General features: G+C 42.0%; 1 protein-coding gene across 2 annotated transcripts; it reads left to right on the top strand.

Annotated features, from left to right (window-relative positions):
* The first annotated feature begins 8,462 nt into the window (after positions 1-8,462).
* Positions 8,463-27,040, top strand: C3H1orf232 (chromosome 3 C1orf232 homolog). Of its 2 annotated transcripts, none has more exons than XM_040421891.1 (5): positions 8,463-8,566; positions 16,104-16,198; positions 16,835-16,915; positions 26,596-26,699; positions 26,786-27,040. In XM_040421891.1, the coding sequence occupies exons 2-5, from the start codon at positions 16,115-16,117 to the stop codon at positions 27,012-27,014; spliced, it is 498 nt and encodes a 165-aa protein (XP_040277825.1). In that variant the 5' UTR covers positions 8,463-8,566; positions 16,104-16,114; the 3' UTR covers positions 27,015-27,040. The 2 variants fall into 2 exon arrangements, with proteins under 2 accessions (XP_040277825.1, XP_040277826.1); XM_040421892.1 differs by having other exon boundaries at positions 8,464-8,554.
* The last annotated feature ends 201 nt before the right edge of the window (positions 27,041-27,241 follow it).

The following is a 27,241-nucleotide window of genomic DNA, read 5'->3' as shown; positions in this document are numbered from 1 at the left end:
GAGCCCCTAGAATCCCTGAGGTGCTGGCAAACCCTGATTGGCAGTCACCAACTTCAGCCGCACCAGTAGTTCCCCCTTTCACCGCCCAGTCTGGAGTTCGGGTTGAGACGGCTCAAATCGGTTCGGCCCTGGGATTTTTTGAGCTGTTCTTGACTGCGGAGCTCTTGGACTTAGTCGTGGCAGAGACAAACCGGTATGCCACACAATTTATAACCGCAAACCCGGGAAGCTATTATGCCCAGCCTTTCCGGTGGAAACCAGTCCAAGTTTCCGAACTTAAAATTTTTCTGGGCCTTCTCCTCAACATGGGCCTGACAAAAAAGCATGAATTGCGGTCATATTGGTCCACGCACCCGATTCATCACATGCCCATGTTCTCTGCTGCTATGTCCAGGACACGATTTGAGACCATCCTGCGTTTTCTGCATTTTAGCGACAACACCACCTCCCGTCCCAGAGGCCACCCTGCTTTTGACCGGCTCCACAAAATTCGGCCCCTCATAGACCATTTCAACCAGAAATTTGCAGATTTGTATACCCCTGAGCAAAACATCTGCGTAGACGAGTCCCTAATACATTTTACCGGGCGCCTTGGCTTCAAACAATACATCCCAAGCAAGCGTGCCCGGTATGGGGTCAAATTGTATAAGCTCTGTGAAAGGGCCACAGGCTATACCCACAAATTTCGGATCTATGAGGGAAAAGATCAGACCCTGGAGCCGGTCGGTTGCCCTGACTACCTGGGGAGCAGTGGGAAGACAGTCTGGGACTTGGTGTCACCCTTATTCGGCAGGTACAAGTGTGGCCCTCTTTAGGCATTTGTTTCTAGAACGGATTTGCGCCTGTGGCACCGCGCGAACTAGTGGCGTGGGCTTCCCCCAATGGCTTGTAACCACCCGTCTTGCAAGGGGGGAGAGGGCTGCCTTGTGTAACGAAGAACTGCTCGCGGTGAAATGGAGAGACAAGCGTGACGTTTACATGCTCTCCTCCATTCACGCAGACACGACAATCCAAATTGAGCGAGCAACCCGTGTCATTGAAAAGCCTCTCTGTGTCCACGACTATAATGCGCTCATGGGAGGGGTGGACTTCAATGACCAGATGTTGTCTCCGTATTTAGTTTCCCGCAGAACCAGACGCTGGTATAAGAAGGTGTCTGTATATTTAATTCAATTGGCGCTGTATAATAGTTTTGTTCTCTACAGTAAGGCTGGGAGAACACGATCCTTCCTCAAATTCCAGGAAGAGATCATCGAGAACCTCCTGTATCCAGAAGGTTCCGTGGCCCCATCCACCAGTGTAGTTAGCCGTCTACACGAGCGACATTTCCCCAGTGTCGTTCCTGGTACCTCAACCCAACCGTCACCCCGAAAAAGATGTTGTGTCTGTAGCAGGAGTGGAATAAGGCGTGACACCCGCTATTTCTGTCCTGACTGTGCTGACCACCCTGCCCTATGCTATGGAGAGTGTTTCCGGAAGTACCACACACAGGTACACTTAGCATAGGGATTGCATCTCACAGGACAGGCACACAGGGCTATTAGGGCCCTTTTACTCACAGCTGCTGCAAACCTCTCCTTTCACCTGGAATAAAGTGCATAACGTACTTTGCCACATCTTTGGGCGATTTGCGCTTTGCACATTGTCCCATGGGGAAGGAGAGGTTTGTTCTATAAAGGTAAAAAAAACTAAACAAAAAAAAAATTACCGATAAGTAAAAAAGTAAAAAAAGTTAAAAAAAGTTAATATGTTCTGTTCTAAAGTTAATAAAGTTATTGCGTTGCGGCCTGGTTTTTTCTTTTTTGTTTTGTTTTTTTTACCTTCCAGGTGGACCAACCGATCGACTAGCTGCAGCACTGATGTGCATTCGGACAGAAGCATTGCGCTGCTGTCAGATAACACGCAAGTCGGTGTATGCGGCGCTGCAAGACGAGATTTCTCCTCTGCAGTAAAAGATACGTTTGCCGAGGCATATGAGCTGAGGAGGTGGCGTTGTTCATATACTTTGGCAAACACTTTGTATATATAAAAAAAAAAATCCCGGCAATGATTTATTCATCCACATCGATTGATGTGAATGGAGAAATCTGGTTTGCCAGGGCATACGAGCTAAGTGGGTATGGATGTTGGGCGGAGCTCCTATGTCATGGCAGACGCCTTTCCCCTCCTTTTTCTTTTTTTGGCAGATATTTTTTCATCCACATTGATCGATGCGAATGAAGAAATCTGTGCCGTTCATTTTTTTCTTTCAGCCCAGAGGCTGAACGGGAAAAAAAAATCTCATTACCTGTATGCTCAATATAAGGAGAATAGCAGAAACTCCTAATGCTGGGCATACATGTAATGATTGCGGAGACCCTCAAATGCCAGGGCAGTACAAACACCCCACAAATAACACCATTTTGGAAAGAAGACACCCCAAGGTATTCGCTGAGGGGCATATTGAGTCCATGAAAGATTGAAATTTTTGTCCCAAGTTAGCGGAAAGGGAGACTTTGTGAGAACAAAATCAAAAAAATCAATTTCCGCTAACTTGTGCCAAATTTTTTTTTTTCTATGAACTCGCCATGCCCCTCATTGAATACCTTGGGGTGTCTTCTTTCCAAAATGGGGTCACATGTGGGGTATTTATACTGCCCTGGCATTTTAGGGGCCCCAAAGCGTGAGAAGAAGTCTGGTATCCAAATGTCTAAAAATGCCCTCCTAAAAGGAATTTGGGCACCTTTGCCCACCTAGGCTGCAAAAAAGTGTCACACATGTGGTATCTTCGTATTCAGGAGAAGTTGGGGAATGTGTTTTGGGGTGTCATTTTACATATACCCATGCTGGGTGAGATAAATATCTTGGTCAAATGCCAACTTTGTATAAAAAAATGGGAAAAGTTGTCTTTTGCCAAGATATTTCTCTCACCCAGCATGGGTATATGTAAAATGACACCACAAAACACATTCCCCAACTTCTCCTGAATACGGCGATACCACATGTGTGACACTTTTTTGCAGCCTAGGTGGGTAAAGGGGCCCACATTCCAAAGAGCACCTTTCGGATTTCACAGGTCATTTACCTACTTACCACACATTAGGGCCCCTGGAAAATGCCAGGGCAGTATAACTACCCCACAAGTGACCCCATTTTGGAAAGAAGACACCCCAAGGTATTCCGTGAGGGGCATGGCAAGTTCCTAGAATTTTTTATTTTTTGTCACAAGTTAGTGGAAAATGATGATTTTTTTTTTTTCATACAAAGTCTCATATTCCACTAACTTGTGACAAAAAATAAAAACTTCCATGAACTCACTTTGCCCATCAGCGAATACCTTGGGGTCTCTTCTTTCCAAAATGGGGTCACTTGTGGGGTAGTTATACTGCCCTGGCATTCTAGGGGCCCAAATGTGTGGTAAGGAGTTTGAAATCAAATTCTGTAAAAAATGACCAGTGAAATCCGAAAGGTGCTCTTTGGATTATGGGCCCCTTTGCCCACCTAGGCTGCAAAAAAGTGTCACACATCTGGTATCTCTGTATTCAGGAGAAGTTGAGGAATGTGTTTTGGGGTGTCTTTTTACATATACCCATGCTGGGTGAGAGAAATATCTTGGCAAAAGACAACTTTTCCCATTTTTTTATACAAAGTTGGCATTTGACCAAGATATTTATATTTAAACCATTTTTTTTTTTTGGACACTACAAATTATATATATGTATATCACAGGTACACGTCCCAGGATCAAACATTTAACAAATATAATGAAAGGGACGTTAAAAAGGGAGCAAAATAACGTAACATAACATTTTTTTTTTTTACCCAAACATTTTTTTTTTATCAAAGACATGTAGAAAAATAAATTTAGAGCAAAATTTATATATGGATCTCGTTTTTTTTGCAAAATTTTACAACTGAAAGTGAAAAATTTCATTTTTTTGCAAAAAAATCGTTAAATTTCGATTAATAACAAAAAAAGTAAAAATGTCAGCAGCAATGAAATACCACCAAATGAAAGCTCTATTAGTGAGAAGAAAAGGAGGTAAAATTCATTTGGGTGGTAAGTTGCATGACCGAGCAATAAACGGTGAAAGTAGTGTAGGTCAGAAGTGTAAAAAGTGGCCTGGTCTTTCAGGGTGTTTAAGCACTGGGGGCTGAGGTGGTTAAAGTAGGCCTGATATAGCAGAAACTACCAATTTAGAAAATGGCAAATTTGGGAATACTTTTTCAACCCAGAACAAAAACTGTGCTTTTACGGTCACTACAAATAACTTGACCAGCTAAAACAGTACTGATTTAGAGGAATATAAATGTCAGGGCTATTTTATAGGCGCTGAGTGACAGGCTCAACTTGCCCCTGATGTAGTATATGGCCAAAAAATAACCACACTATTGATGGTTAAATGCACTTGGGTGACACAGGCTCAGCCTGCACCTGATGTAGTATATGGCCAAAAAATAACCACACTGTTGATGGTTAAATGCACTTGGGTGACACTGGGTTAGCCTGCACCTGATGTAGTATATGGCCAAAAAATAACCACACTGTTGATGGTTAAATGCACTTGGGTGACACAGGCTCAGCCTGCAGCTGATGTAGGATATAGCAAAAAATAACCACACTATTGATGGTTAAATGCACTTGGTGGTAGCTTGTGCTGGCGCACCACAAGCCACAAAATGGCCGCCGATCACCCCAGAAAAAAGTGATATAAAAACGCTCTGGGCAGCCTAAAAAAAGTGAGCAATTCAATATCAGCACTTCAATGATCCACAGCTGGAGATCGATCACTGAATTAAGTCTTTTGGAGGAGTTAATCTGCCTAATCTCGCCCTAACGTCGCAGCAGCAACCTCTCCCTATGCTTGAATCAGCAGAGTGACGTGCAGCGCTACGTGACCCAAGCTTATATAGAGGCTGGGTCACATGCTGCACTGGCCAATCACAGCCATGCCAATAGTAGGCAAGGCTGTGATGGCCTCTTGGGGCAAGTAGTATGACGCTTGTTGATTGGCTGCTTTGCAGCCTTTCAAAAAGCGCCAAGAAAGCGCCGAACACCGAACCCGAACCCGGACTTTTACGAAAATGTTCGGGTTCGCTCATCCCTAGTCATGACCCTCAATGCTACTTTCTGGAATGTAGGTTGAGACCAATTTATATGAAATTTTCCCTGTTCTCCATGAGAGCGGTGGAAGCGTTGCCATAGGATCCTAGCGTATGCTACTGTGAGTAATGTGGTATTAGGAGGTATGGGATTCCATAATAGTTGTACAAGATAGTTTTTCAAAGAGCAATTATTTATAGACTCTGATTCAATTTGAATCCACTGCTTGTCAGATGAGTCACTCCACCACTCTTACCTTTGGAAATCGGGGGAAACCCCGAATAGCTCATAATCTGATGATGCGGAGAAGGGGAGCGGGAGGACTGGGCCTTCCCTCTATAAAAGCTTATCACTGCGCTATAGGAGTGCCTGTGCTTTTAAAAAAAAGCATTCTGGTACAGAAATGAGGGCTCTGAATACATATATAAGTTTAGGTAGAGTTATCATTTGAAATGAGACTATTCTACCCATCCAGGATATTTCTTTCATAGCAAAGCTATTAAGAACTTGAGCTAAGGTGGAGAGGAGGGGCTCATAATTCTGTTTATATAAGAGAGAGCTAGGGATAGTAAGCCTCATTCCCAGATATGCTAACTCTAATGTTTGCCAGTCTAGGAGATAAAGAGCTTTCAGTTGTCTAATCTCAGAGAGGGGGATGTTGATAGGAAGTGCTTGTGATTTTGACTCGTTAACCTTATAATAGGACAGTGAACCAAAGTGGGAGAAAACTTGCAGTGCTTCCCCAAGGGACGTGGATGGATTTGATAGGGTAAGTATAATGTCATCTGCATATAGTGAAACGGTGTGGGTAGTAGAGCCCACAACAAAACCATTTATCCCATTTGTGCTCCGTATGTGTTGTGCTAGGGGTTCCAAAGCTAAAATAAAAAAGAAGAGGAGAGAGTGGGCAGCCCTGACGGGATCCGTTAGTGATTGGGAAGCTAGTGGATAACACCCCGTTTACAAAAACTTTCGCAGACGGTTAGAGTATAGGCTAGGTATGGCAATTTAAAATAGGGCCGTGGAAACCAATTCTATCTAGAACCGAGGAGGCAAACGGCCAGTGTAAACAATTGAACGCCTTCTCAGCGTCCAGAGTCACCGCCAGGAGAGGGGATCTGTGTGATTCAGCGTAGTTAAAAAGATCTAGTACTCTACGGATGTTGTCTGAAGCTAATCGTTCCTTAATAAAGCCAGTTTGATCCTCTTTGATTAACAAGGGAAGGATGGTGGATAGTCTAGAGGCAAGTAATTTCGCGAATATCTTTATATCCGAATTTAGCATTGAAATAGGTCTAAAGTTTTGTGGAGTATGGCTGGGTTTGCCAGGTTTAGGGAGTGTTATGATCAGAGCCTGTAACATGTCTATAGGGAAAGGAGTAGCCATCATACACTGTTTACAAATAGATAATAGGTGGGGGGCTAGTAAGGAGTGGAAATGTTTGTAATATTCATTTGATAGACCGCCAGGTTCGGGGGTTTTCCACTGTGGGAGAGCAGAAATCAGTTTTTGAATCTCCAATTCAGTGAGAGGGGAGTTTAAAGCTTCCAATAGGGCTGGAGTGAGCGGGGGTAGTGAGGCTTTCGCTAAGAAGTCTGAAACTAAAGTAACATAGTTATCTGGCAAAGTGATGGTGTCTTTGAGATTGTAGAGATTCATATAAAAACGGTCTGAATTGTTCAGCAATATCTCTGGGGTCTATCAGTTTCGCCCGGGTATGGAGGTGGGTTATATGTGAGATCCTAGATTTGATTTGTTGGGATTTAAGTTGTCTAGCTAACAGTTGTCCGACTTTATTACCGTGTGCATAATATTTAGATTTCAACCTAAGTAATCCCTTTTCATAGTCCTGTAGTAGCACTGATCTCAGTTTATCCCTCTCTATCCTTAATTCTTCTGAGATTGGAGGAGATGGTTGTTGCTTATTTATTTTTTCTAGTTTGGAGATTTTTTTTAATAGTGTCTTGACGGTCAGTTCTTTTCTTTATGGATTATTTTAAGAAGCAAGCCACGAATAAAGGCCTTGTGGGGTTACCAAATTATAAAAGGGTCTAATACAGAACCCTCATTGAAAAGGAAGTACTTCTGTAGGGACTGTGTGATATCCGGTGATAAGTAGGGATACTAAATAAAAAGGTTTTATTCCTCCACACTGGGGCCGTTTGGTGTTGGTATTGGTCTTCTAAAGTAATCATGATGGGGACATGGTCTGACCCACTGATAAGGACAATTTCAGAGGATGTGGTATGAAAAAGAGTGGTATGGTCCACCAAAAATAGGTCTATAGAGGAAAAGGGGGGGGGGGAGGAGTAGTCTCTCTCGTGACTATGTCGTGCACGCCATAGGTCAATGAGGCCCTCAGAGGGGCTAAAGGAGGATAGACCACTTGTAGAGCATCTAGAAGGGTTGGTAGAATCCATGGAGGGGTCTATTATGCAATTGAAGTCCCCACACAAAATTAGCTTATCCTTTTTAAGTTTATGTCTCATTGCTCTGTGTAGAAGAGATAGCTGACGCTCATTGTGTAAACAATATTTTTGATAGACCAAACCATAATAATGTATCTCCCACTTTGATCCACCTTTTAAGAGTGTAAAGGAGACTAAGTTCTTAATGGCTATGAATACTGCACTGGCTTTTTTGTAGTAGTGTGAGTGGGTTATGTTAGGGAACAGACGATGTTTGATTCGATGAGCATCATTATTTAAGAGATGGGACTCCTGAATGCATAAAACGTCAGCCTCCAGGGTCAATGCCTCCCTCCACACAAATGCCCTGACATAGACCTATTTTAAAAAGGTCAACAGAAAGAAATACAACCAGTGTAAAAACAGAAATAAAGACATAGTGACCAGAACGGTGTTACCCGTTTGGGGCTAGGTAGGGCAAAAGTTCTTGGAAGGAAGCCGAGAGTATAGAAGCTTTAAGATTGTCCAGCTCCCAGTGGAGTGAAGAGGCAGCACCTGTGAAAAAAGCACAGCAGGGAAAGAAAACCTCCAAAACATCAGAATATAAGGCCCACAAGGAGACATGTTTCTCTGCAAGAGGAGCTTCGAAGGTGACAAAACCTGCAATGAAGGGTTATGAGGATTAGAGAATTTTTATAAATCCTCTGTAAAGCTCCTCAGGTCCTGCAGATTTTTCTGTAGGACACTTGTTTACATTCTTGTGGAATTGAGGGAAGAGTAGTGGAAGTCCCGGACTCTGGATGAGACAATGGGATTTTCCAGTCCTGGAGCAAGCATTTGCCTTCCTCAAGGGTGTGAACAATATGAAAGTGTCCATCTTTAGATATCAGTAAAGTCAGCTGACTTATTGATTAAAGGATACCTTGCATAATAGCTGGAGTCCACCGGGTCATCTATTCACGGGACTACAAGGAGATCTAACATTCTACAGGCAATCTAGGCGAGGGGGGTTTATGGCGTCAAGTGTCTTGAGCTTTAACTTGCGCCACCCCCTCTGGTGAAGTGAGTAAAAACTTTATGTGGATGTACGCTTTTAATTGAAGCACAATATTGTGTTAGTAATATACACATTTTTATACATTGTTTTTTATTCTTTGTGTGCATCCATAGAACCACTGGAGTAATAGCACCTCATTTTAATCCCATTTTCACAATATCAATCATTGAGATTAGTATTTAGTCGATCAAACGTACATTTCAGCTTCTCTTCTACATCACCATTTGCTATCTGGCGCTCCACTGGTCTTTTTATTCACCCTATTCTCATGTCTCTAACTGCCAGAGGTACTGTGGCTTGCAGCACAGTGCGCAAAAATCAGAGAGGCCTCCCTAGATTCCTGGTAGGGCAACGACTGAGAATGGGTGAAAGTAGGGCTCTCCACCATAAGAACATGCTGGTGGTTAAGTACAAGGACAAGAGGGACGTCCTTGTACTGACTACCATTCACACTAACACTAGTTCCCCTGCTCCTGTACGAGGTACCACAACCACTACCCCCAAACTAGTTTGCATCCTGGACTACAATAGGAATATGGGAGGGGTTGATCTTTCAGATCAACTTCTGAAGCCCTAAAGTGCCACACGAAAAACGAAAGTGTGGTACAAAAATCTGGCTGTACACATTGTACAGGCGGCAATGTACAATTCGTACGTGCTATTTCAATCTGCAGGCCACACAGGAACTTTCCTTCAGTTCCAAGAGGTGGTTATCAAGGCCCTAATTTTTCAAAGCCAGGTCGGGGAAGGTCCCAGTACTTCAGGAAGTCATGGTGCCTGTGTTGTACCAGAGCAACATTTTCCAGGTCAAGTCCCCCAGACAGCAAGGAAGGGAAGAACCCCAAAAAGATGCAGGGTGGGTTCCAAAAGGGGGATAAGGAAAGACACCATTTACCACTGCGAAACCTGTCTTGAAAAACCTGGCCCGTGCATGCAGGATTATTTTAAAATCTACCACACATCCATGGAGTATTAATTTAATTTCATCCATGATGTACCCTGTAGTTTTACCACCTTATATCTCTGATTTAGTCCGCATAGCTCACATATCCACTTTTCATGAACCACTGCATATTCATTTCTGTGAAACACCTGTTAGGTCAAAAGTGCCCTTTCCACCCCTTAAAATGTTCCTACGGCGTGCACTTTCCAAAATGGGGTCACTTCTTGGAGTTTTTCATTTCTGGGGACCTCAGGAATTTTTTTAATGCGACATGGCACCTAAAATCCATGTTTGCCAATTCAGGCCAGCCAGCAAAATCTATATTTTGCTGTTTGCATCTAGAGCCCTGCTATGTGCCCATGCATCAGTTTTTGAGCACATATGGGGTGTTGCCATATTCGGGGGAAATGTGTGGCGCATTTTGTCCTGTTACCCTTTGGGAAAGTGAAAAATGTGGGTGTAAAGCAACTTTTTGTGAAAAAATTGCAATTTTTTATTTTCACTGCCAAGTGTTTCCTAATTCTGGGAAACACCTTTGAGGTCAAAGTGCTCACTACAACACCTTGAAAAATTCCTTGAGGGATGTAGTTTCCAAAATGGGGTCACTTTTTGGGGGTTTCCACTGTAGGGCCACCTCAGGGTGTCATATGCGACATAGCTCCCAATTACCATTCCATCTAAATCCGCTCTCCAAAAACCATATGGTGCTCCTTCCACGCTGAAGCCTGCTGTGCGTCCATACATCAGTTTTTGAGCACATACAGATATAGCAGAGTTAACACACAAACTCTTACACTCAAATTTCTTAACTCATCGCGTTATCTTGAAAGAAAAGCCATTGAAAAGCAATTGAAGGTGTTTGCTTAACGCATTTATTTTAGATAACAGGTCTCATAAAGCATGTGTGTTAACTCTACTACATCCGTATGGGGTGGTTCTGTAAATCCATAATGCTATTCTGCTTTTTACCACCAAACAAAGCGTGAACGAATTTCAAATTATGAAATTCGCTCATCTCTACTCACTAGCTGATCTGCCGGGGTCCAACAGCTAGTGATGGCCTATGCTGAGGATAGACTATCACTTAATAAAAGGTGGACAACCCTTTTGGTTACTATATATTTTGAATTAATATGCAGCATTAGTACAAATAAAAGTAGAGTACTTATCCATATTACCAATCAAATTGCCACTGTCATTTTTCAAAAGAGCTCTGAGAAGTGGGAGCTGAAGTCTGATTGGTTGTTAACAGTAATTGCTCCGTCAGGTGGCATGGACATGTTGTCACTGAATGGGTAGTGCATTATTTATTTGCTGTATGTATATAATAGATATTTGCTGTATAAGAGTCGGAAGCTGTCCAGCTTTAGGGAGATGTGAGGAATTATTTATCTGCTGATACTATTTCAACACACAGAGTAAGCTTCTATTCACGTGTATCAGTTACACATGAAACCAGAACTTGTGCAGAAGACAGGGAGAGAGGGTGTCGCATGCAGAGATACCGCAGAGATAACTAAAAAACAAGGTCCAAACAGGACCATAGACAGTTCAGTGCATCATTAAAAAGAAATACCAGTAGGTTAGACATAATGTCCATTACCAGGACCACCCTACATAATCCCAAAATGCAGAATTAAAAAAGTAAATACATATCTATTAAGAAATATCAAGATCCCCCTAGGAAAGCTTGATCAAGTACTGGGCATCATCTCCCGTACTCCTCCCTCTTTAAAGCAGGATAGGACATGGTGTCTACAGGTCATCTAGTAAAGGGACAGGGGAGTGGAGTAACACATAACCTTAGGATCAGACAACTCATGGGTTTTGTGTATAGTCTGTAATAACCATGTAGACACATAGGAAGGAAATGTATTAAGACTGCCATTTCTTATGGCAGTCCTAATAACATGTTGAGCAAGCAGCCTGCGTTCGCCTTTGTCCCCCTCCCCTGAGCATGCACGGGTGCCGCGTCACTTACCCTGACCCGTCTGTTGCCCAAAAGCAGCGGGCCTGGCTGCTGACATACCGCATTGCTCGTCCTACTGCAGCTGGCCCCTGACCTTTCCTATTAGGCCTTCCTGTACTGCTTTAAGGGCCAGAGAGCACCCTAGTTTTCCCCTGCCAATGGCTGGTATTTTAGGACCTTCTCCTAGGGGAGGGTGCTTGACCTTTATGTTAGCTAGTCCTACAGTCAGGTCCATAAATATTGGGACATCAACACAATTCTAAAATTTTTGGATCTATACACCACCACAATGGATTTTAAATGAAACGAACAAGATGTGCTTTAACTGCAGACTGTCAGCTTTAATTTGAGGGTATTTACATCCAAATCAGGTGAATGGTGGTAAGGGACCAAAAATTAATGGGACACAATAATAATAATCATAAATCAAACTTTCACTTTTTAATACTTGGTTGCAAATCCTTTGCAGTCAATTACAACCTGAAGTCTGGAACGCATAGACATCACCAGACGCTGGGTTTCATCCCTGGTGATGCTCTGCCAGGCCTCTACTGCAACTGTCTTCAGTTCCTGCTTGTTCTTGGGGCATTTTCCCTTCAGTTTTGTCTTCAGCAAGTGAAATGCATGCTCAATCGGATTCAGGTCAGGTGATTGACTTGGCCATTGCATAACATTCCACTTCTTTCCCTTAAAAAACTCTTTGGTTGCTTTTACAGTATACTTTGGGTCATTGTCCATCTGCACTGTGTAGCGCCGTCCAATGAGTTCTGAAGCATTTGGCTGAATATGAGCAGATAATATTGCCCGAAACACTTTAGAATTCATCCTGCTGCTTTTATCAGCAGTCACATCATCAATAAATACAAGAGAACCAGTTCCATTGGCAGCCATACACTACCATGACACTACAACCACCATGCTTCACTGATGAGGTGGTATGCTTAGGATCATGAGCAGTTCTTTTCTTTCTCCATTCTCTTCTCTTCCTATCACTCTGGTACAAGTTGATCTTGGTCTCATTTGTACATAGGATGTTGTTCCAGAACTGTGAAGGCTTTTTTAGATGTCAAATAACTAAGAAGCTGGGCGGCACAGCTTAAACCCCCTGGTCACTCCCTGACTTATAAAACATGTGAGAGAGATACACAATAGTGACTGTAAAACCCTCGAGTTTGCTGGCATCGTATTAGTACCCAATCCCCCTGCAGGCGGACATAGGCACAGGTTATTACTACAGAGAGAAGCCAGGTGGATTCTGCGTGTGAATGCCCTAGGTGAACTAGGACTGAATGATCGCAACGACCTCAGTGTATTCCTGTGATGTTTCCACTGTTGCACTATATTGCTATTAATTATAGACGTTCTGTCTTTTTAATGTGATTTCATCGGAAGGGGGGGTAGGGCGTCATGTGTTGTCATGACAACCTCCCCCCGAGTTGTTTAAAAGGCAGTGTGATGATACGTTCCCACGTCAGCGGCCTGAGGAGGCGCATTTGTGCGCGAAACGGCCGTCGCCGCTGTGCATGTATGAATTGCTGTCTGCCCCTGCACGCCCTGACAGCTAAGTGTTACCTGTATCCCAGATGAAATAAAGGATCTTTGGATTTACTACTGCCGGGTGAGTGCCGCCTTATTACCTTCTTCTCTCCTGTGGAATTTTTTAGATGTCGTTTGGCAAACTCTAATCTGGCCTTCCTGTTTTTGAGGCTCACCAATGGTTTACATCTTGTGGTGAACCCTATGTATTCACTCTGGTGAAGTCTTCTCTTGATTGTTGACTTTGACACACATACACCTACCTCCTGGAGAGTGTTCTTGATCTGGCCAACTGTTGTGAATGGTGTTTTCTTCACCAGGGAAAGAATTCTTCGGTCATCCACCACAGTTGTTTTCCGCAGTCTTCCGGGTATTTTGGTGTTTCTGAGCTCACCGGTGCGTTCCTTCTTTTTAAGAATGTTCCAAACAGTTGTTTTGGCCACGCCTAATGTTTTTTTCTATCTCCCTGATGTTTTTTTTTTTTGTTCAGCCTAATGATGGCTTGCTTCACTGATAGTGACAGCTCTTTGGATCTCATCTTGAGAGTTGACAGCAACAAATTACAAATGCAAATAGCACACTTGAAATGAACTCTGGACCTTTTATCTGCTCATTGTAATTGGGATAATGAGGGAATAACACACACCCATATGCAAACTGTTGTAGTTCCTACACTGTTCACCTGATTTGGATGTAAATACCCGAAAATTAAAGCTGACAGTCTGCAGTTAAAGCACATCTTATTTGTTTCATTTCAAATCCATTGTGGTGGTGTATAGAGCCAAAAATATTAGAATTGTGTCGATGTCCCAATATTTATGGACCTGACTGTAAGGGAGTCCTTAGTGAAGGTGTGCTGTTCTGTTTGTCTGCTCGTTTACCGACCTGTGTTTACTGATTCTCACTCTTCGCTGCCTGATCTGATCTTAGCCTGTTTTCCATATTGACTCTTTGCTGTCTGCTAGTGACAATGAAGTCCATCTCCTGGTATAAGGCTGGGTTCACACCTGAGCGTATTCGATAAGCGCTTTTTACAGGCGTTTTTATCGGGCGTTTGTATCGGGCGTTTTTAATGGGGGGGAAAAAGCAAACGCCCATTTAGGCGTGTTCCCGCTGAAGTCTATGGGCGGGAACGCATGACAATACGCCCCAAAGAAGCTCCTGTACTTCTTGGGGCGTAGGGCGTTTTACAGCGCGTTCGTACGCTCAGGTGAGAACCATGCCCATAGGGAAACATTGGTTTTTGCCTGTTGAGCGTTTTACAGCGCGTAGGAACGCGCTGTAAAACGCTCATGTGTGAACCTAGCCTTAGAGTTAAAGGATGAATACCAGGGTAGTACCAGAATAACACCTTTAAGTTTAGCCCAAACTCAAACCCATTACTCGTAACACCTATGATATGCCAGAATTATTAAGCAGTAATAAATCTGGTCCATTTTTAGAAGTTCTGTGCAGCAGCGGTTCCAGATGTCAGACCCCAACCATTCAGATACTTATTCTCTATGCTGTGCAACAACTATTGCAGTGCCAATTTATTAATTTATGCATGAATATCAAATATGAATATATACACAGATGTTCAGAAAGGAAAAAATAGATATGATTGAATCCTTATTTTTTGATATTATTGTAAATTAGTTGATAATTGTTAAAGTCCCAGGAACACGAATGATCTAATTTAATTTCAAGCATATAGCATTAATCTCAAGCAAAATTAACCCATGAATTTAAAACTTTTTTTACTTATCTGGTGGAGTTTGTTCTCTTTCTGTAGGTGGACAGGAACTCACATAAGACAATCAAGCACCTGCATATCCCAGGATATATTGCAACCTTCTTTAAACCCCTTCCTGCCCTGTATACAAAATAGTCCCTCGCATATAGTGCCAAAGATACATATGGTAGGTAATGCTCCCACAGTTTCCTTCTCCAGTATCTGGAGAGAGATATAATTATATATTTGTATTAATTTAGAAGTAGGGATGAATGATGCATGAATGAATGAAAGCGTTGCCGGGAGGAGCTGGAAGTTACTGAACATGTTAGTTCACCACCGAAAGCCAGAGAAAAAAACTAACAATAAAAAAACTAACAATATTTTATTATTTATTGCAATGATACTTCATTTGAAAAGCCCTATTTATTGCATTGTAATACCTTTCATGAGATAACCCCTTTAAAAATAAAAATAAACATGGTCAATTGCATGGATAAAAATTGGACACTGTCCTTGTTTTTTTTTTAACCAATTACAGCTGACCCTTGAATTTTTTTTACCAAAAGCTTTGAATGCTACAAAATTGTTAGTTACAACTCCCATGCCACATTATGATCACTGCAGCCAAGCACTGGATGCAGAGGACATCACTGCTGCAGCTAGTGATTGGCTGCAGTAGTTATATGTGTGTGTCGAAATCTCACAGCTGGAGGCCAAGATACAAAGACCAGCGAGGAACTTGAGAAGCTGCTATGTTATTTTATAGGATTCAAAGCTATATACAAATTCAAGGCTAGACAGCCTCTTTCACAAAAAAAAATAATGTTGCAACCATATGCCATTGCCAAGGTCATATTTTTACACCTAGAAAAGCTACATAAAGAAGCATAAAGTAGCATTTACTGGCAAATATATAATGAACTCAGGTACATATCCCTTCCTGACATAAAATGTCAGAGGTAATCGATTTCTTACTGCATTAGTTCAGCCTTTCACATGTCACCTATTAAGTTTCCCCTGTATGAAGAAGTTCCTGCAACTTTAATGAAGTCACAAAACCCCAGAGTGTTAGAGCCAATGAGGCCAAAGAGCTGTGCACCTGAGATGCTTTGCATATTATGAGATGCCACTCATACCCAAATTAAATTTGCACACCATTAGACACTCAGCTAATCTAGCAGTAGACAGTACATGCTGGAAGACTTGGTGCATAATTGAAGACAACTGGTCATTTAGTGTGCAAATCTGGATGACGGTCAAACCTGGATCTGCTCTGCATCCTGTGAACAGCCTTCACTGGAAAGGCAATTTTACTGATTACAGAAAGGTTGTATTCACGAGTCCTACATCACTAGATATTGCAAATATTCTGTTCTACATCTTTCCCAGCATTTTGTACCATGAGCCAAAGTTTCTGGAAAGTTTACAAAGCAAAAGTTCTGCAGACATTCAACACAGAACAAAATGAAGAAGCACATGAAGAGGTAAGCACTGTAAGGATTAAAATAGTAGCTATGTAAGGTAGATACACCAATAGAGAATGTGTAAATGATGTGAGTACATGACCAAAATGACTAGCAAGTGCTTTACAAAATTTATTGATTTGGGGGTCCAATTATGGTTGGCCTGGCCAAACAGATGATTTTACTGTGATCCCAGTCTCTGACACCGACATTAGATCAAAAGGCTACTGAAGACATCCATATTTCCAGCTGACTTTAGAGACAACCACTTCCCACTAGGGTCTATTATATGAGGGCTGATTTACAAGTAACCGATTTGACCTTATTGACATTATGAGGGAGATTTATCAAACTAGTGTAAAGGAAAACTGGCTCAGTTGCCCATTAGCAACCAATCAGATTTCACCTTTTATTTTCCGGAGGAGCTAGGAAAAATGAAACATGGAATCTGGTTGGTTGCTATGGGCAACTAAGCAAGTTTTCCTTTCCACCAGTTTTGATAAATTTCCCCCTATGTATTTTCTTTACCAATCTACTGTATACTACTGGGGTAACTACACCAATAGGAAATTACTGTTTTAAGAGTGACTGCTATAAAATTAAAATATTAGTAAATTATGTGACAACGGTAAAAGCTATATGAATAATGTATTTCAGAGTGACACCACAGAGATTATTGAACCTGAAAATCAAGAAAATGGAGATGAAGGATTAAACATGTCCCAGCTTGCAAGAAAGGTAAGTGCAATGTGATTTGTCATACATTGGGAATTACAGACTTTGTTTGCCCTTGCCAGAAGAATTTCTAGTATTTACAGGTGAAGATATGGCTTTTAATGACTTTACCCCCCTCCCTCAGTCATTTTTTTGCAACCCCTTCCTTTCACGCTGCCCCCATTCCTGTGGCTAGTAAAGATCGCTCTCTCAGACCAGGCCCGGAAGCTGTTCCATCCGTTTTCTACACTGTCTATACTGCCCCTGTATATAATTTCATTGTGTAATACTGTTGATGGGGCCCTGACAAAATCTTTTAGTCCTTCTCCTCCTGGATGGGCCCCTTCTGGGTCAGGGCCACAAAGCAACCGCTTCCCCTGCTTCCCCTATAGCTACGCCCCTGTCTACAGAGCTGTACACACAGCCATCATCCTCCCTACCCTGGTGCTCCAACATTGTTATCCTGATGCTACCCCAAATATTATGCCCATTGTGCTCCCCAATGCCCCAAATAATATACTGCAAAGATCATAGTGCCATACAGATAGTGTCCCCATAGTAATATAAAAGTCCCACCAATGATAATAATTCTCTCTCAGAGTGTCCTCATTAGTTATAACACAATGCCTCTAATAATGATAATGCTCCCCAAGAGTACCACTTTAGTAGTAGTGTACTCCATAGTGTTCCCACCATAGAGCCCCCAGTAGAAATTAGACCCACCTGTACTGCTGCCATTAGTTTAAAATGGCAACCGAAGTTCCCCCAGTAGTTAAAAATGACCCTAAATAGGGCCCTTAATAGTTCAAATGGCCCCTATTGTATCCCAGTAGTTAAAATGCACCATATAGTACCCCCAGTAGTTAAAATGTCCCTATATTACTCCTAGTAGTTACATTGCCTGCTGTAGTGCCCGCAGTAGTTTAAATGCCCCTATAGTGCCCCAGCAGTTAAAATGCCCCACCGTAGTGCCAAAATATTTTAAATGCCCCTTATAGTGCCCCCAGTAGTTAAAATGGCTGTTGTAGTGCCCTCAGTAGGTAGTTCTCTCAGTCCTTAAAATGCCCCTATAGTGCCCCAATAGTTAAAATGTCCCACTGTTGTGCCCACAATAGTTAAAATGTCTGTTGTGGTGCACCCAGTAGTTAAAATGCCCCCTATAGTGTTCCTAGTAGTTAATCACCCCTGTTATGGCCAGAACTTTTAATTCTCCTGACTCCTTTAGCACCCCAGCAGTATCCATAGTGACAAATACAAAAAATCAAATACTGTAGCTCATTACCACTCCCTGCTGCTGTTTGTGATGGGAGGCCACAGGCTTATTCCAGTCTGTGCTGCCTACATCCCAATGCAGATGGTCATGATATTATCGCCCAGCCTGAGCCACTCAGGTCTAGTCGTCTGTGTCCTATTAGAGTGAAGTTTTACATTGGGTTCTCAATGCCACTCGTGTTGCCTGGCAACAGTCCAACCACCATAAATTGCTGGCCCAGAAGTAGTTGGTGAAACCTAAAAACCACTGGATAGTTTTCAGGCCCTAGGGACAAAGCCAATCTAGGTCTTCAAACAGTTATTCAGGATCCATCTGGAGGCCATGTTCTGTCATTACATATCATGAGAAGGGGAGGCACTTTTCAAAATTAGCGTACAGCCTGTTCTTCCATAGCCGATGAAAGACAGCGCTTCCGGTAAAATGTCAAGATCTTGACAGACATTATTGACAGACTCCAGGAATACTGCCAGAGCGTTACTAATGCCAAACAGTATGACAAGATATTCATTTTTAAAAAGTGTCTGAAGACCTAGACTGGCTTCGTCCCTAGGGCCTGAAAACTATCCAGTGGTTTTTAGGTTTCACTAACTACTACTGGGCCAGCAATTTATTTCACATTTCTTCACACACACCACAGCTATCTCAACTCTCACTAGAAAAGGGGTGAATCCCAAACATTGGTCACCTGAAGCAGAGACTACTTTCCAGACTCACCGTTCGGTCACCATTGCTCTCATGACATCAAACCCCCACTCTTTCCATCGCCAAGCCCTTCCCTCTCTGCATAGATTGACAGAGCCAGACAGTGGTAATATAATCTCATCTGGCCCTGTGCTCTTGCGCATTCGCTGTCACTTCGTCTATTGCCACACGTGCAGTACAACATGATACATGCTAGGTCAGAAATCAACTGTACTGCACAAGTGCCAGGCTGTATTGCACAGGGCCAGGCAAGATTATATTGCCACTAATTGGCCCTGTCAATCAAAGCAGGGAGAGAGGGGCTGGATGCCAGAGGGATGGGATCTTTGGCATAAGGCTGCTGTCACGTGGTCAGTATGTTTGGTCAATATTTAACCATATTTTTCCTCATTTTTCGAATTAGTGTTCACTAATGTCGTAATTCACTGTTGGCATTTTTTCTATACATGTGAAATCAAGGGTTCATCCAGCACATTCTGATTCTAATTTCCATGGGTTTCTTTTTGTTGGTATGGCTGGCACATGTGCAAGCTAGTAGCACATCATTTTCCTTTTAACCCATCTCCTCTACCTTGTCATCGTTCTTGCTGGGCGGGATACTCTCATTACTCTATGTGGGAGATTTATCATTTCCCTTGTCTCTGAAAGTGGATTTAAAAAGTCGCTTCCTAACTGTTTGCAACTTTTTAAAAAAATTGTTGTATCTCTTGGATTTTACTCTGCCCTTGCCACTTTCTCTAAACTGGATATGGCAAGGGCAGCAAGGGTCGTGGCCAGCAACCCCGGCAAATTTCTCTTCATTTACGCCAGCTTTCTGGGGCAAATGAAGCCAGAAGTCTACTGCAGCTCTGAGCTGTTATAGATTTCTGGTTAGGCGAATGGACTGCAGGAGAATGCGCTCAATTTTTCATGAGGTGTGCCCCTCGTTATAAATTAGGTGCATCCTCTGGTGGCGCAGGCGATATCAAGACCAGCGCAGAAAGCTCCTGTCTTGATAAATCTCCCCCAATGTGTTGTTCTGCCTGCTGCTCCATCAAGACAGACCTTATGCCCTAGACATCTTCATCCAGTGGGACTTAAACATGGTAGATATGTTTCTACCCATGCAAGTGCAATGCGTGCAAGTTTTCTGGTGCACATATATGTAAATGTATTGAGCTAAGATGTCCAATGCACGACATGTCTGACATGCCACCCCTACTTTTTTGTAAAAGCGATGAAGGTCAGAAAAGGGGGAAAAGTTACAAGTTTCAGCGCAAAGCATTCCCACGTAGGCTTTATCATACCAGTAGAGAACATGGCTACCCGTATGGAAGATGAATCAGGGAACCTGTACAAGGTTTCCACTCAGGATGGACCTGGTGTTGCAGGGGATAACCATTTCTCCCAGAAACTCAAAGTATTCAGCCTGATTGCATGGATATTGACACATCCTAACTGAGGGTAATGGGCTTGTAAGAGCAACCTTGATATACTCCATTGAAGAACCAGCTAGCAATCATATCTACTGTAAGGTCATATGCACTTTTAGAAGGAGATGCCTAGCCAAGCAGTAGGACTCCTGAGGCACTGTCATTACATAATATCATTTGGGTCTGTGAAGATGGAGTCTAATACCACTGTTGTTTAAATCTTAGGCTTCCCAAGGCAATCCTGTGCCAGAGAGATTCTGATAAGGAAATTTAAAACCATGCTGCAGAAGATAAATCTTGGTCATAGTTTAGACCTACTGCTAGTCCCTACTGGTTCCATGTTTTTCCATTTGATCCTCTGCAAAAAAAAAAAAAAAAAACAGACAGTGACTGACCAACTAGGCGGTCTTCCTTGTTGTCATAACATTAGCATTGAAAGTCAGGTAGATAGAGGCTGTAGTAGCCAACGATCCTCATTGATACATCCCACCTGACAGATGAGTTTTTAGAACAGTACCATCTTTTGCTAATAAAAATTAATTATTATGCTAAAAAATGAATATATTGCTATTGCTTTGCGACTTTGTCATTAAGGCTGTATTTCTAAATCTTCTGTGCCTCTCTCACCCCTATATAGCTCTGTTTTAAAGTGGATCTGTCAAAAATGTTGTGATAGTATAACTACTATAGGAGTGCTGAAAGTATACACCAGACACCTAATTTAGTGTCCAGTGTACTCCTAGGGTGAGTGCTCTCCTGTTTCCCACCACCTCTCAGCATATTCATATACATAGCAGCCTGACAGTCATCACCCTGAGGGCCAAGAGGAAATGAAAAAGGGCAAGGGAGTGTGTTGCTCATGAATACTCCAGAGGGATTTTTTGTACTATTTTGGCTACATTTTTTGGCTCGTCCACCTTCGGGTCCTTGGCTTGTTTTGTTCTGGTCAGTTATGGACATGGTTATGTGCGATGCTGCAGCCAATGACTGGCATCAGTGTTGACATGTCTCCAAGCAGCATGTCACCACTGAAGCCAGTCATTGGCTGCATCAGAGCAGGTGACCCTGTGACTATGTCCATACCCATACCCATAATCTACAGTTAATAAAGCCACATTACACAATGCTCTTACAACAATAATAGATTTTTATTGACACATATTACAAATGATTAACAGATGGTAGGTAAAATGTAATACATAATGCTGCTGGCCTTCCCTGCACTGTATATTTATTGTTCTTTTATTTACCTTGTATTGGGATTGTATCATATTCATTCATCAATGTTGCTTGTGATTATTGTGGTTATAGATGGTCCTTCATTCATACCAGCGAATGATGGCCATATTCTGGGATCTTGTACCTTATCATGGGTCAGGATCAGTGTGTCCTTTGCCATTTGTGCAATTTTTTATGTGTTTAACTTCTGTGCCTGTCTTTTGTGTTTGTATATTATGATTTTTTTTAAACTAATAAATGGATAGTATTTTTGTCTGATATTTGGAGCTGCTACCTAATTTTTTGCTTTGTGTAATATGAGACCGGTATTGTGCTCTGTATTCAGCGGACTCCAGCACTTGATTTACACTAGAGCTAACTCAATACTGATTTTAGCAGAACGACTGGCTCAATTCAAGAAAGTGACCCAACATAGGGTCTTCAGTTTATGTTGTACTCGGATAAGGATACTTTCACACTAGCTTTATTCTTTTCCGACATTGAGTTCTGTCCTAGGGGCTCAATACCAGAAAATAACTGATCAGTTTTATCCCCATGCATTCTGAATGGAGAGCAATCCGTTCAGGATGCATCAGGATGTCTTCAGTTCAATCTTTTTGCCATTTCAGGACGGAGAAAATACCGCAGAATGCTACAGTTTTATCTCCAGCCAACAAGACTGAACACATGCCGGATCCGGCATTAATTTACATTGTGTATTAGTGCCCGATCCATCACTAAGGTTCCGGCAAAACGGATCCGCATGCGCAGACCGAAAAAAATGCAAAAAAATTTATACCAGATCAGTTTTTCCGGATGACTCCGGAGAGACGGATCCGGCATTTTAATGCATTTGTAAGACGGATCCGCCTGACAAATGCTATCAGTTTGCATACGTTTTGCCGGATCCAGCAGGCAGTTCCGTCGACGGAACTGCCTGCCGGAATCCTCTGCCGCAAGTGTGAAAGTACCCTAAGGGCAGTATAAACTGGTGACAGATTCCATTGAAGATACATACTTGATGTGCATCTCATATTATTATCTTACCTAGAAGTCAATACAGATCTCCTATAAAAGAATGGGATTTTTTGTTGTAGTTTTTTTTTAGAAAAATGTGTATATAATATGAAGATTGCTAGGATAACAATGACACTACAGAATTTGGCCTACCCTCTCAGACTAGACACAAAGAATTACAATTTAACCATCTCACAACCAGACTACATATTTATAAGATGCTGAGTGTACCATTGACCACCAGGAACCGTATGCCAAATATACTTATAGAATCTCACTAATACTATACACATAATTAATGTATATACCGGTAGCTGCCATACAACATGATAACAACCCCACGTGTTGAATTATGACACTATTATTGTTAAATTTATTTTTTTGGTACCACTATATAGTTGAAGACAAATCATTCCCGCTGCTGACGCCAATAAAAAGGTATTCCCAAAGTCTGAGAAGAATGTTGCATGTTCCAGTGGAGGTAATTAATATGAAAACTAAGCATAGAAATAACATAAGTACAAGATAATAAGACAGGAAAATGGTAAAGGGCCATGATACTTTTGACACCACATGGTGGGATATTGCACCATTACTGCAGTGTGTTAGTACTTGGCTGACTCAATATGCAATATAGCTACATAGATCACATCTCTATCTCCATAAGTGGAAAACTAGAAAACTGATGAGGAGATTGATTTAAACTAGTGCAAGGGGAAACTGGAAGAGGGGCCCATTGTATCCAATCTGATAACAGTTCTAAACTTTTTGGGCTCTTTGGAAAATAAAGTTGTAACCTTTTGTGTTGCTTTCCAAGTTCATTACACAAATTTTGGCTATTCAGTATTTACCAGCTGGCTTTCTACAGAGCCAATCATTTTTAAGAAACCACTAAAGGGGTAGGCCCATCTCAGTCTTTGATGGCATATTGCTAGGGAATGCCCTCAAAGTCAGATCGAAGCGGGTTCCAGAGGTGGGACCTGCACCTATCTCCAGATAGTGAAGGAGTGTGCAGTGTGCGGGTGCTCTCCATTCACTGATATTGGAGTTCCGAAAATAGCCGCACAAAAGTCAGACAGCTGCTGTGTGGAATATATACCTGCATGAACCTATCTATTATTATATAAAACACTGTAATAACTTCATAGTAATATGGCTATATTTATGGCTATATTCACACTAGCTGTCATAGCTTTGTTGATGGGAGCCATGATACTGTGACAGCAACAAACCACAATGAGTGATATAATGGGGTCCTTGGGGTTTCAATCAAAAGTGATGGACACCCAGGCAGAAGTTCTAAAGGTGCAATTCATCATAGACCAGCATTTTGCACCAATCTATGTTATCTCCTGTGCTGCCAGAGGATGCGCCTAATTTATGATGAGGCACCCACCTCATCATAAATTAGCTGCATCTTCCAGCAGTCTGTACATCTAGACTGGAGTCTATGGCAGCTCAGAGCTGCTGTAGATACAGTCTTCTTTTACACCAGTAGATGGATTTGCCATCCCTTCCTGCCCTCATCATGCCCCCTTTTCTGGAAACTGGTGAGGGTGGTGTAGAAATTCCACTTGTGACTAGATATGACACTTCAGAAGTTGCAAACATAAGGTTTGCAACCTTTTTATGCCAGAAAAATGGCGTGGGGGAATGATACATTCCCCCTTAAATGCATATGAAATAATGGATATCAGAGCCTAATAAGGATATCAGAATTCGCCTTTACAGCTATATTTTGATATGTCTTAGACACATGATCAATGTGGCCATGATCAATGATATAACAAGTCGATCGGCACTCGTTTGATTTCATTTAAGGTGCTGCTACATACCGCCATTAGGATATAGGCCCTTTACATGGCCCGATGGAGCAGATGATTGTCAGGAAGGAATCCTTCCCCACATTCGCCTGCTGTCAGTGAAGAAGACCACTGCATTTACATACAACAATCTCCTCCACAGTATGGGGAGGAATGATCACTAATGCCATTGCTCATCCCCATACAGAATCATTGAGTACTGTTTAAACAGCATGATCTGCTGCCGGCGAACGATGGTTTAGGTGACCGCATCAATGATTCTATTACATGATGAACGAGTGTTTTGCTAACGATAGCGATAATCTGCCTGGACATCGGGCAGTTTAAAGGGGCCTTTAGGGTTTGTTCACATCTGCATTTACAAATCAGGCAGGCTGTTCTGACAGAGGGACAGCCTCCCAGAATTGACCGCATCCAGCCTAGCCGGATAATGCCCTGCATGGCCATTGACTATAATATATATAAAAAGTAGCCAAATCCCTGCCAAATTCATTTATAGTCAATGGGTTCCGGTGGTGCATGGAATTATCCAGCTAGGTCGGATCCGGTGAACTCCGACAGGCTGTTTCTTTGGCAGACTTGTAAACGCAGATGTGAACTTAGCTTTAATTAGGCTTTTAACGTCCCCCAAAAAATATATGAACAGATGACAAACAGGCATTTGCTTGTTTGTTGGCTGATCAGCTGCCATGTTTGCCATTATTGTCCCATGTAAGGGGGCTGCCACACGTTCAGTTTTCTTATGCAGTTTTTGAAGCCAAAACCACGAGTCAATTCAAAAAGAGAAATAGTAGATGTCCTGCATACTTTCTCTCCTTTTATGAGCCATTCTTTTTGTTTGAAAAACTGCATAAAAAACCTGAAGGTGTGTCAGCTCCCTTAAAGGGCCTACAATGTAAAAATTAGACACCAGAATTTCATTTGCTGGCTATGCCTGACACACAAAAGTCTAATTACAGCAACATATCTTAAAATGGTCTTTTGTTTAGCTTGTGGAGTTAGGGTGCTGCCACGCATTTTTTTTTGTATACTTTTTGAAGAAAAGAACAAGAGTGTATTAAAAAAGAGAAGTTGTATCTGTTCTTAAAGCGGTTGTTTTCCTTTATGATCTTTTGTACAGACCACACTCCGTGGCTGGACCCGCAATGGTAATCATACTTAACAGGTTCCCACTGCTGGGCTCTGGCTCCATCACTGCCCCGCTGGCTCTGCGGGTCCGGGCTCTCCAAGTATTAACATGTGGTTTGATGCAGAATCACATCAGTTTTATGATCTACTCCTGTTTTTGACTTAAAAAACTGCATAAAAAACATGCACATGTGTCAACACATTCATTGATTTCCTCTAATGGGAAACTCACAGCACAGCTGAATAGCTTTTGCTACTCTACTCGCACAAAATATTAAATCTTGTCTTGATGGCACAGTAGAATATCTCTATCCAATGACTGCATTTTAGACTTAATGAAATGTGATCTTTTTCACTAGTATAGCCATATCCAGTTTGGCAAGAGGACATGGTAATTTTTCTCTTGACTTTTAAAGCATGTATTACACAGGTCGATTGAGCAAGCGATTGTCGGGAGGGAAGCGTTCCTTCTGGGCAATCGCTTTCTAGCTAGCGGTCTCCTCCGCAGCATGGGGGGAGCGATTGTTATGCCATCGGTCATTCCCATACTGTCTAGTGGTTTGCCAGCGGCAGATTGTAATTAGACAGCACTCTGCCGCTGAAAATGATTTTTAAGCATGATTAAAAACCACAATTGGCTGATGAACAAGCATTTGCTCATTCATCGGAAATCGTTGGCAATATGACGCTGCAAGATGACTGCTAAAGAGCGTTCATAGAAAAACTCATTACAATTAGTCAGCCGAAAAATCGGCAGGTGTAATACAGCCTTAAGTTGAGTAGCTATGTGAATTTTAGGGTAATTTCCTTGGGTTATCCCTGAAATTATACACAGTGTGAGCATGCAATGAGGATTATAAAAGAACGTGACTAAGGGCTGTATTATCTGACCAATATCTATCCAATCAGACAAATAGTTGGTGTGTAAATGGCCATCTGACCAATGATTGGTCAGAAAATCTGTCATATAATCTGTTGGTGTAATACAGCCCTTAGTAAGAATGCAAAGATAGAGTTATTATAACATATAAGCGTCAATGTTGGACTGAATTACAAATTACTTGTAGTGTGAAGTTTATATATTATATATTGATGCATGTTTATGTGCTGAAAAGTATATATTGTTCCCAGGTTCAAGGAACATTTGGTTGGAGAACTGTAACTTCGTTGTTCACTAGAGAAGAACAAGAAACAGATCAGAGAGTTGAGCAAGCATCGGAGATGGAAACAGAAGAGTAAATGTCTATTTAAGTAGAGATGTGAAGGTAAATCATTGCTGATAATGATAAGAACACTAACAAGGTTTGCTGCTTTTCTGCAGGACTGCATCTTCACGCACTTCAGACAACCCTCCACAGAAAAGCTCCTCAGCACTCTGGGATGTATTCACTAGCAGGTGGCAACAGAGTACTGTTCAACCCTCTGAAGCAAAAGGGGTACTGGAAGAACCTCCAGAGGAACACAGTGAAACTCACCATGTAGAGGAGACACCGTTTAAATGGGGTTTCCTCACTAGCAAACTAGCAGAGTTAAGAAGCAAGAATGAGTAAGAACGTAACAATATGTAGATAATTGCTTTCTTGAGGAACTTTGTATCTTAATAACTGAGCAGATTATTCCCCAATGGAATTGTGTGACATAAGCAGGTTTGGAAATGACCATGTGTCCATTTGTTTGTGATTACTAAAATAAAGGCAACTAATTATTCGGTAGTCATCCCCTATAAAAATGGTTATATTTTTTCAATATGTTTCTGCAATCCTAAATACGTCTGTGG

This window comes from Bufo bufo, chromosome 3, assembly GCF_905171765.1.
Source record: "Bufo bufo chromosome 3, aBufBuf1.1, whole genome shotgun sequence".
In the NCBI taxonomy this organism is placed as follows: Eukaryota; Metazoa; Chordata; class Amphibia; order Anura; family Bufonidae; genus Bufo; species Bufo bufo.
Note: the sequence above shows the minus strand (reverse complement) of the source record. Positions and strands in the feature narration are given on the sequence as shown.

Coding starts and splice junctions, on each gene's coding strand:
- C3H1orf232 (XM_040421891.1), top strand. CDS start 16,115: ATGAGCCAAAGTTTCTGGAAAGTTTACAAAGCAAAAGTTCTGCAGACA. Junction 16,199..16,834: donor ATGAAGAAGCACATGAAGAG/GTAAGCACTGTA, acceptor AATGTATTTCAG/AGTGACACCACAGAGATTAT. Junction 16,916..26,595: donor TGTCCCAGCTTGCAAGAAAG/GTAAGTGCAATG, acceptor TATTGTTCCCAG/GTTCAAGGAACATTTGGTTG.